Source organism: Etheostoma spectabile, chromosome 23, assembly GCF_008692095.1.
Source record: "Etheostoma spectabile isolate EspeVRDwgs_2016 chromosome 23, UIUC_Espe_1.0, whole genome shotgun sequence".
NCBI lineage: Eukaryota > Metazoa > Chordata > Actinopteri > Perciformes > Percidae > Etheostoma > Etheostoma spectabile.
This window is the reverse complement of record NC_045755.1, coordinates 11,594,240-11,605,335: the sequence shown is the minus strand read 5'-3', so window position 1 is coordinate 11,605,335 and position 11,096 is coordinate 11,594,240. Positions and strand designations below refer to the sequence as shown.

Sequence of the window (11,096 nt, the reverse complement as noted above, 5' to 3'; positions counted from 1 at the left end):
ATTGCAGTTTGTTCCTTTTGCACTCCCTAACAAAGGAATATGGATAAAATGAGTAATAACACTGAACAAGTCCTGTTTATATGGTCCACAATAACTCCGTTTACTGTAAGAATCCGTGTTTTTTTTGACTTACTGGAGATTATTGGTTTCCTTGTCTAGATTTTCTTTTTGTTTTTCTTTTGTTTGTTTTGTCCATCTCGGTTCAAATTCATGGCCATCCCCTGAAATATTTCATGTCTTAAAGTATTTGATTGTAAAGATTGTGGACCCTACTGCTACAAGGATCACTTTGAACTTTGAAAAGATGTGAATCAGACTGTAACGTCATCCAAACGTTTTTAATACCCTAATGATGCTCTTGATTGTATTCTTATTCTATCAGTATACTTCAAAAAGAGTGTTATATTCACTTATATTAATCAATTTGCTCCCATAACCTTGTAGAAGAGTAATGAAGCATTGTAAATTGGGTTTTTGTACAGAAACGTGGGACATTTTGCACTTAAGGGGGATAACTCTTTCTTTCCCCTCTTCTGGTATACCTATAAGGACTTGATGCCTTACAAATTTGAGTCTTATGTACATTGACCTTTGTGATCTGAGCAAACTCCTAATTCAGCGCCAGTCAATGTCATCCTTAACAGATGTCTAATCAGCCAGAATAAGAACATGTTTGTGCAAGGTTTTCAGTAAGAATACTTGGGTGTCGCTTTGCCTTGTGCTGACTTCTCTCCACAGCACTGAAGGTAAGTGTTTTCAGTTCTACATCACAAGAAGTTAAAACAGTCCAGTCCAGAGGAAGTCTGGCTGACTTCTGCCTCTAGCCAGACCAAGACTCGCAAGAAGCTGGAATCTTTCTTTCGGGGGTTTTCAGTATTTGACTTGCACGGTGTAATGGTAGGATATATTTTCACTCATTACCTGATCTTCAGTTACTTTTTAATTGCCTGTAACAGTTGTTTAGAAATTTAGCCATGTGACCCCATGCTGAAACTCCACAAAGGTGTAAAATGGACAAAATGTATAACTTTATAGTGATAATTTACAGTGGAGAGTTGGCTGTCTGTAACTGTAATCAGCATAGCTATGCACTTCTCAGGGCACCTGACATTAAAAAAAGAGTTGAGTATCCATTATTGTTACTTTGGTTTTTAGATTAATGGGGTAATATCTAGATTATTTCTAGGGACTTGTTCCATTTCTTGTTCTAATTACACATTTCCTGTCAGGGAAAGGCATTTGATAGCTAAAAGTAATGAAATGGTTATTGGTCCCAAAAAATAAAACCTTTCTAAATTCAATTTGGTTTTGTGGCTTTCCTTTGTATATTATGCATCTGATAAGTTTTCAGAGTGGGCATCAGGGAAGGAGATTTTCAATTATAAGCCAACCAATATAATTTATAGTATGCCTTGAGTAGGAAACAATTTTTCAAAATGTTTTCTATCCAGTTATTTTTAAGGATTTTAAACAGGTGACTACACATTTTTAAAAATCTAAAAGATGCTAAGATTTATTATTTTGTAGGCAAAATGTATTGCAAAGTCATATTAAATAGAAGTTTGTTTTTAAATATTTGCATAAAACTGTAAAAATGCCTAAAAACTTCTCTAATTTATGGCCATTATCCACAGGGTCTTTAAAAAGCTGTAAACCCTTGGACTGAATGTATTGTAATAGTGCTAACCTGCTCCGTTAGTGATCAACTAGGGACACATTCTCTAGTAGGCATCATTAACTTATTGTCACATAGTGACGTGCATGTTACATGTGTATTGCGTTATAAAATTTTATTTTACATTTATTTTGTGTAATCTCGGTTACTTGCCCTCAATTGTACCTCCGAAAACTAAAAGGTTGATATGAGGGAAGTTAATCAAGAAAACCAACTGATCGTGCTTACAAGTAGTTTCAAACGCCCATAAGATTTACGTTGAAGCAGAACTGTAAGAGTTTTCTCTTGCACAGGTTTCCTTATTTCACCATTTTGTGCAGATACAGTAATTTGGTCAAATTACTTAACAATGTTAAAAATTAAAGTGATGTAGTAGACCAAACTATGGTTTATATATAAGTTGTTACATGCAACATCCGTTGACACCATCTGCCGGAACCTTAATGTGTCCATGTCGCATTCTTACCGTACAATTTAAGACGTTACACTTGTCACTTCCGGCGCTGGTTTGAAATGAGAGCGTTGGCCGTGTAAAGCATAATTGTAATGCTTTAATGGCAGGTTTATTAAATGTTGATACACGCTGTGGAACAAGACGAGTCCGATAGAGTGTACCACTGGATCAACTTCACTCTTTCTAACGTACTATGTTCAAAAAAATGACCGAATTTGGTCCAGATTCCGGGGGGCGAGTTAAGGTAACGTTAACGCTAAAGCAGTCGGGATTTTTAAGAACAGATGAACTCGTACTGCAGTTTCATAATTAAGCAAAGACATGTTAAAATCATAAAGCAGAATCAATGTATCGTTACCCACAGTCATATCATTTTGTATTTGTGTTTTGGAATATTTTAACAGGAACACATCCATATGGTTAAATGTTTTCCCTTTGTGATCTGCAGGGAATAACCATTGTGAAGCCCATTGTGTTTGGGAACGTTGCCCGTTACTTTGGGAAAAAGAGAGAGGAGGATGGACACACACATCAGTGGTCTGTCTATGTGAAGCCTTACAGAAATGAGGTTAGACATCCAGGTCATTTAACGGCTTTTGCAATACTGCCATTTATGTTGACTGATTACTTAGTTGGAAAGATAATCGCCAACCACTTCTGCTGTCCACTGTTCTTAAATGTTTCCATAAATACATAGCATTGTTCTTCCAGGATATGTCTGCTTATGTGAAAAAGATCCAGTTTAAGCTACACGAGAGCTATGGTAACCCACTGAGAGGTGAGTAGCCATTTACCTTATAATAATAGAATAACTGCATTTGAATGCATCTGTTTTTCTTGTCAGAGGGGATGCATTGTTTACACTGGATTCTACTTAACTATATTAAAAAGGAAATGTGAGAAATGCAATAAAAGTAAGAAGAAAATGTGAATGGAGGTCAGTAGTACATTGATAGTATAGCGTGTAGTGGCTCACTGTGTTTCTCTTTCTTCCAGTGGTGACTAAGCCTCCATATGAGATTACAGAGACGGGCTGGGGGGAGTTTGAAATCATCATCAAGATCTTCTTCATTGACCCCAATGAGAGACCTGTGAGAGCCTAACTATTTAGTAGGCAGTGTGATTTAAGACTTTTGAACTTTATCTCCTTGTATGTATGCTTATATTGACTTGTACCTGTGTCTGCTTGGTCTCAGGTGACTTTGTACCATCTGTTGAAGCTGTTCCAGTCAGACTCCAGTGCCATGCCTAAAAAGACAGTGGTCTCTGAGTTCTATGATGAAATGGTATGCCTGTTTTCGTGCTGCAGCTCATGACAAGAGTTACTGTACTGTATCAGTTTCTATGTTCCTTTACTATGACAATGCTAGGCCTATTAATTACTAGCTACTAATATTTAATCTCTCCATCATAAATAAATGGTGAATACAGAAATCACATATCACTTTCAAAGTTTCCACAAATGTACAACTATATTAAATTTTGAATTGTCTAAAAATGGAAGTGAGGCACCTGACATTGTCATTTTTTTCAGATCTTCCAGGATCCTACAGCCATGATGCAGCAGCTACTAACCACGTCGAGACAACTCACCCTTGGAGCATACAAGCATGAGACAGAATGTATGTGTACACACACACACGCAAAGTAACACAAGACACACATGTTTAAATACAGACTAGTATATACTTATTTTGACCTCAGTGCCCTGCATGAGGGAAAAATCTAGTTTGTGCTTCTGGACAGAAGAGCACAATTCATAGTTTGTGTCGCTGTCAACATGCTTGTGTCTGCAGTCGGTGAGCTGGAGCAGAGGACCAAGGAGAAAATGGAAGCAGCAAAGAAGAGAACCAGCCAGGAAATCACAGAGCTAAAAGATAAACTAAAAGCCAGCAGAGAAAACATCAACCACCTTAAGGCAGAAATCAGGAAACTGGAGGAGGACGGAGACCACAAGGACCACTGAGAAATGGGAAAACACAGACATAAGTGGTTTAAAAAAACAAACAAACAAAAAACAGGCAGTGTTCTGACAAATTTTGATTACACTTATTTGTTTTGTGTGTGTGTCTGTTTTTACAGGAACTCTTAACATCACATAGCTCGGAGAAGACATAAAAGGATTTCCCCATAATGTATTTCTACTGTAGCACTGAAAAGAATGTCAGCCGGATTGCTTGTGGCTGAAACAAGGATTTTGTGATTGCTTCTTTTTATACTAGTCATTGTTATCTTTTCTACCCAAACATTGCTGGATCACCTGGTTGTAAGGTAGAATCGCAACATGTAGTTTGGTTTCACGTGTTTCTGTAATATTAATCTTGTTCAGTCATCTTGATGTAATTGAGCCCTGTGAGATCCTAAGCCGAGGTCTAATCCCCCGAAATCATTAAGCATCCCCATAGTATTGAGCTCATAGCTCTTTTGTTTTTGTTTTTTTTACTGATCTTCATGTTTTCTATATAAAGCAAAATGTGTTTACAGAATTGCTTGTGTATGCTTTTTTTTGTTGTAACCATTTGGGTGAAGTATTTTGAAAAACTGTTAAAAAGAGAACTTGTCACCAAAACTGAGCACCTGCTTGCCCCCTTACAGTTTGCGTATAGGACTGGGCGAGGGGTAGAAGATGCTACCAGCCCTCTGTTTAAACCTTGTTTTTTTTAAACACCTTGAAGGCAGAATTTCACAAGCCAAGCTGCTATTTGTGGACTTCTCATCAGCTTTTAATACAATCCAACCCCACATTTTAATTTAAAGCTCATTAAGAACTTTGGTTAAGATTTTAATGTTATGGCCGGGATCCTTGATTTTTTTTTTTTAACTAACATAACTCAGAGACTGATAGTGAGTGAATGCATGTCAGGAGAATTAAGTTTACCTACATGCGTCCTTTCTTCGCCATGGTCCTGTTGATGAGTTTGTACAGTGGTGTGACAGCTAAACTCAATGTAACAACAACAACTAAGGATATCCGTATTGATTTTAGCCACAAGCCATTAACCCCTGAGAGTAGGATCATCAAGGGACAGGTGGACTTTGTAGATAACTACAAGTACCTGGGGAATTCTATTGATGACCAGCTGAATTTTAATATAACCCTGAGATGCTGTGTAAGGTTTGTTCTGCCTCCGGAATTTATCTCAGTATCATGTTGATAAGACCCTCATGATTCCACTTACAGACGTTAAATCCGTTTAAACTTTTTCTTTAATCTGTTGGTGCAGGAATCTCAGCATCAAGGCCAAAAACGCACTGTCCAGGATAGGGTACAGCAGAGAAGCCTACGCTATCTGATATGTACAACAAACGAGTAGGGAGGAAGGCTGAAGCCATCCTGTCTGACAACGCCCACCCTCTTCACTCTGAATTTTAAATGATGCCTTCTGGTTCTAGGTTCAGATTCCCCGTTATTAAGGTATTAGGTAAGCTCCTTCATCCCCACAGCCATCTCACTTGAGGAGGTAGGCTAGTAACGCTCAACTCACATAGTAGTAGTTTAGTTAGCGATATGATGTGGTTGGTGCCGATGATGAATGATGACGTCTATGCCGCTAATGTGGACAATTTGTGTTATGGTGAAGAGATACTGATCAGTTATTCGCCTGGTCACTTTGCACTTTATTTGTAGCTTTTCGTCCTTCTTCAGCTTTTTTTTTTTTTTTTAGATGTTATTGATGCTGTGGACGTGCATGGATAACTAGCTGGGTGTTCAATAAATGGTTTAAAGTGAAAAGGGTTCAGGGTTCAGTCAGCTGTTGCAGTGACAGTGCATGATTTTTGTTTTTGTTTGATGCAACAATGACGTTTGTACCCACTGAAGTGATGTTTTCTGCCCTAATTCAAGTAATTCCTTCAGGAGCTGCCTAATAATTGCTGTTTAAAGATTGGCATCGCCAGTTGGTACGTTGCAATAGTTGGTGCAAAGTAATTCAATGTTTTCATTCCAAAACTATTAAAGCATTAGCTTATACCATACACTTTAGCTACGATATGTCAATTTTCAAATTTCCGAGAGTCCGTGAAAGCATCTAGCAGGAAGTTCAAACAACTTTTGCTGTCCGGACATGGTCCTCGAGTTGTACACAAATGCAACTTTGTGTCCTCTGGCTGTTCTTTAAAACTCCAAAGCAAATATGGTAAAATACAAAAAGCTAGAATGGAAGCAGTGTTGTGCAGGCCTGTACATTTGTTGCTGGCGTGTAGATGTAAGTTTAGTAAATACACGGAGCGACTAAATGCAGTTTGTGTGCTCAGGTTCAACTGGCTCCCCGTGCCTGTTGCACGAAAGTGAGAATAAGATATCCAGGATAAGTGAAAAAGCGCACTTGACTTAGTGTGACCTGCTCATCGCGGCTTAATCGGTTGCACGTTTCCGAGCCAGATGAACAGGTGAGCTATGTCAAGCCAGGTGTAGATAGCTGGGATAAGTGCACGTTCACGGCTTTCTCAAATAGACCACGTTATCGATACACAGATTTACTGGATGCGAGATGAGAAGACGCATGCGCCACGTGTTTTCACCCAATGAGCAACATCTTCTAATGGAAAGTAACGAGAGGGAAGAAAATGGAAAAAGGAAATACGGCTCTTATCAAACGGAGAAAAAAAGCCCGACATAGCGGACCCGACTGAATGTGTGGGGGTGTAAAAAGATCTACTTTGCCTCAAAAGAGAGCAGAGGGAACTAATGTTACTCGGGAAATGGACCCTACGGACTTTAGGCTTAATTTCAAACCCTTATTCACAACGCGAGAACATGTTTTACAACCACGCACAAATCTCTATAAGATATATCTAATTATTTATACAATTAATGTTCATATAGAACAATCAGAAAGGGACAACAACTAGAAAAAAAAGTAATTACTTTTTTATTATTATATAGTGAGCATATGTAAAACAATATTCATGTTTTTTTATTCTTCTGACAAGTGACCGCACCAAAATAAAAAGATGAAGAAGCATTGTGGTGTTCCCATTGTGATGAATGATAACTCCACTACATACGTGCTGTATATAGACCACGTTATTATACCGGTGATGTGAGACTTATTATGAAACCAGTGTAAGGTATATCAAAAAACATTAGGCCCACTTATTAAGGAGTAACACAAACTAGCCTACCCTTTACTAGAGAAGGACAAGCAACAAGAAAATGAAATCATGAATGTATTGGTCTCTGACCAGTCTGCCATTATTATCATCTGAGAATATCACTACATTAATATCGTCAAACTTAATCTCCGGAGCGCGTCCTGTAGAAACCTGAAGCTGAGACCACGGACACTGCGCTGCTCATCTCTACTTTTACAGAGAGAGTGGACACTGACACAACTCGCAAGTCTGCTGGCAGGCAATAGCCACTGGCCACCGGGCACCAGGCACCAGGCACCGGGCAGCAGCCACCGGGCAGCGGCGGCCACCGGCACCGGGCAGCGGCCGCACGCCAGGCAGCCTCGACATAGTACCGTCCCACCGGGAAAAGTCCCACTCCGCATCAGGGTGCCAGTGCAACCATTTCTGACCATCTAAACAGCTGTAGTAGGGTTTAAATCAAACTCGCGACAACAATAGAGACAAGTAGGCTAGCTAATGCATGTTAATAAAAATAAAGCAGAACACATGCAGAAGACAACGCAATAACTGTTAAACACGTTTATTTCGGATCAGACGGCAGCTGATTTAACACATGAGACTCCAGGATTAATCTTAGCCCGGCTGTTAGCCTGCTCTGGACCAGGCTAGCTGCAAAGAATAAATCTCCATGGTTACTTGGCGGGGTTTAATTCAATCTGGTTTCGTGCAACCGAGTCCAAGCTAAATTCATCCAGGATAACTTGAATATCCCGGCTTAATCCCTTATCCTAGTTTCGTGCAACAGGCCCCAGGTGTCCTTCAGTAGGAGAAGGACTTCAAGGTAAGTCTAGTTACACTTTGACGTTAAATGTAAATAATACAAAGATGTATAGATATAGAGTCCTCGTGGGAGAATATTGCTTGGCAGATATGTGCTTAGGGTTTGAGGCGTTATTTCACACTTTTTCTATCTAAAAGCACTCAAATTTAACTCTGTTATCCTATAGAAGAAATGTGTGCCAGCAATGTTTTTTTTTTTTTCTAGTCAGTGCTAATGAGACATGCAAACATAAAATAACTTTTGCTGTGAATGAGAGTGGGTAACATTATGGATTATTAGTTCACTAATAATGTTTATGTCAGGGTATTTAATAGATGATTATTTTTTTCCAGGTAGAGGATTGGTGGTCAGGTGTATTCGATGTATATTACTCAGCACATGTTATTTAAGTGATAACATTTTATTCCAGTTCTAAATTTTAAATGTTTTAAAGACAGTATAAGCTAATTGTTTTTCCGGATGTACAAATAGCCTCGTTATACTAGATGGGTCTTAAAACTTAAATTAATAAACAAAAGATTAACATAGGATAATAAACTAAGTCATCAAATATGTTAATAAAATACATGAAAAATTCATTCAGTTTGCCTTAATAAGGAGACAATAACATAAATAAGCAGTGATGTAATAAATTACATGAATAAATCTCTTTGCCTTAATAAGGAGACAAAAAAATAAGCAATGATGGAAATTCAATTATTGGTAATTTTCTTTACCATATGATTAAGCGTAATAAATATAACTAGTATAATAATAATAATAATAATAATAATAATAATAATAATAATATTAAAGATATCAATTTTAGAAATATTTTTTAAGGAATTATTTTAGTGTACAAAATGTGATTTCCCCCCTTTTCTATTATAGTGCGCTCTTAGTTACTAGACAGCCCGCGAGAGTTTTTCGGGCAGTCACGTGATCAGAGGGTTTAGCACCGACGTCAGAGAAACTGAGCTGGTAATGATCCTCAACGTGCTGCCTCCTGCCTTGTAAACTCCACGTCTTACCTTTTTAAAAAGACATATTTCCAACAACGGAATTTAATATTCCACGCGCTAGTTTGTATAAGATACGTCATAGTAATATAAACTGTAACGCTATTGGAAATGCAGAGGGAACCGTATAGCTCTTAATAATGTTACCCAGCTCGCATTATGTCTAACACTGATGGCTAACCTAAATGCAGCAAACATGTCTCCCCGCTAAGAAAACAACTGGTAGTATTCTGTTGCGTTCAAGATTTCAGGTAAGTCGGCTGAAAATAGGCAGGTTTCGTAGCCCGTAACTAGGGTATGTGTTACTCGACAGTGAGTGTATGGTCATGGTGTTTTCTATAGTTTTCCCCAAGGGACCCATTTTGCTGGGCTAGCTACATTTCTGTTTAAATGGCTTTATAGCTTCGTTTTACTAGCTATATTTCCTATTAGTTAAGAATGTAGCCAGTGTTGTTGCTGCCTTCCCTCTCCGTGTCAATGTGTCGGGCAATATTTGATGTGAAGGCTATTTATCAAATGGTTTGGCAGTTAGCATCATAGGAACTATCATGTTTAGACATGTGTGTGATACTGTTATGAAAATATAGCAGTAATAGTATCAATTTGTTTGGGACACTTGCTTTCATGAGGGAAACCTGGGCTAGGTAAATGGTATAATCTGCAATTGACTTTCCTTCACAAATATTGTCAAGGTCTTGTCTGATGACTTTTATAGAAAGATTGAAATAAACTTCACTACAGAAAAGCAAAGAAACTCTCACTTCAGGCTGTATGTTGCTCCACATATGACCACATCAGGCATGCTGGATGGCTACATAGATCTTTGTTTGGTTGTCCTCCACAGAGCTCCATTGTTGTCCCAGAGTATGTGTTTGAGCAGTTAAAGTCCATTCATGAGGCTGAGTGCATCATCAGCACGCCATAGTTGAATGTATTGAGTTCTGCAAAGAGGACAAGTGCGTTGTGGGGCTTCATTTGCAGTACTGCATTGGTGTGTATACCTGGCATACCGATAGTCATAAATGTCTCTTAGCACAATAGAGGATCCATCTTTTAGAATAGCCTTTCATCAATATCATGCCATGAAGGGACCACATTTTACGAATCTCTTCAATCAATATGGGATAGCTAAGAAGGCCACCCTTAAGTGCATTCTCTCTAAGTGCGTGAAGGAATCATTTGAGTGGATAGTAACTAGTAAGGGTGTGTGCTGCTCTGATTGTTGTAGATAATAGCAGGATGAGGAAGGGCTGTAATTAGGCTTGCATGCTTTGGGGTGTGTAGGTGCCAACATAAATTGATGTGCCAAGTAAATGAAGGTGTTTCTTTTCCTATCCCTAAACTAAAATTTCAAATTAACTTTTATATGTTGCAACATGCCCTACAAAGGGGATTATTTCTATTTTCTCTTTAGTCACAGTCAGTTCAGGAATCTTTTATATTACCTTGGGTCAGCTCAGCTGAAAGCAGATCTGTAGCTCAGTGTAGGGCTCAACTAAAAACGTAATATTGCACCACCGTGTTTGAGGTGGATATTGCCTAAGAAGGAATTAGTCAGAGCAGTTTGGGCTGTTGCACTGGGCCTGTAATAGGCCTGTATAAAGTAACAAAATGTAAAGCTAAGTAAGATTCTAGTCTGGCCTTATCACTTGGTATTAATAGTTAATGTGGCTTTTTTAACATGGATTTCCTTAATTATTTTTGTATTATGTATGCATCAGTTACTTTTCAATCAGTATTACACAAAATAAAGTGCTCTTTGTGTATTATCTGTCACCATGTAACTTGAATTTGGTGCACTGTGTTAGCGCTATTTCACCCCTGATAGCAGTGTCATTTGAATACAGTGAAGCTGATGTGTGTGTGTCTGATTATCATCTTTCTGTTTCATATGCAAACTACTATAGTTTAACTGTCAAGTACTTAATGTGCTTGTTGCAGTTTGAATGTGTAAGGCTGTCCACATTCTCAGCAGCTCGTGATGCACCTTTAAGCAAGGCATGTGACCCCTGGATGCTTCAGAAGAGCAGTTTGAGCTGTGGTTCTACTAAC

At 38.4% G+C, this 11,096-nt stretch overlaps 2 protein-coding genes across 3 annotated transcripts in view; both read left to right on the top strand.

The window, feature by feature from the left end:
• The first annotated feature begins 2,099 nt into the window (after positions 1-2,099).
• yeats4 (YEATS domain containing 4) lies at positions 2,100-4,136 on the top strand. Its single transcript, XM_032504825.1, has 7 exons — positions 2,100-2,373; positions 2,578-2,697; positions 2,841-2,907; positions 3,126-3,220; positions 3,326-3,415; positions 3,664-3,751; positions 3,926-4,136. Exons 1-7 carry the CDS (start codon positions 2,323-2,325, stop codon positions 4,093-4,095), a joined length of 681 nt encoding a protein of 226 aa, XP_032360716.1. The 5' UTR covers positions 2,100-2,322; the 3' UTR covers positions 4,096-4,136.
• A 2,060-nt stretch (positions 4,137-6,196) lies between these two features.
• napepld (N-acyl phosphatidylethanolamine phospholipase D) overlaps positions 6,197-11,096 on the top strand; it is a 12,737-nt gene continuing 7,837 nt past the window's right edge. The window contains exons 1-2 of one of the 2 annotated variants that reach the window (XM_032504807.1): positions 6,197-6,392; positions 8,011-8,046. In XM_032504807.1, the coding sequence (XP_032360698.1) occupies positions 6,286-6,392; positions 8,011-8,046 (143 nt within the window). In that variant the 5' untranslated portion in view covers positions 6,197-6,285. Of the gene's footprint in view, positions 6,393-8,010; positions 8,047-9,034; positions 9,296-11,096 lie in introns of those variants that run through there. The other variant, XM_032504808.1, reaches the window with a different exon arrangement.

What these genes read in the sequence shown, in the direction of transcription:
- yeats4 (XM_032504825.1), top strand. Translation starts at nt 2,323, where the DNA reads ATGTTCAAAAAAATGACCGAATTTGGTCCAGATTCCGGGGGGCGAGTT. An exon ending in CTATGGTAACCCACTGAGAG is followed by an intron (nt 2,908 to 3,125) that starts GTGAGTAGCCAT and finishes TCTTTCTTCCAG; the next exon opens with TGGTGACTAAGCCTCCATAT. An exon ending in ATACAAGCATGAGACAGAAT is followed by an intron (nt 3,752 to 3,925) that starts GTATGTGTACAC and finishes TTGTGTCTGCAG; the next exon opens with TCGGTGAGCTGGAGCAGAGG.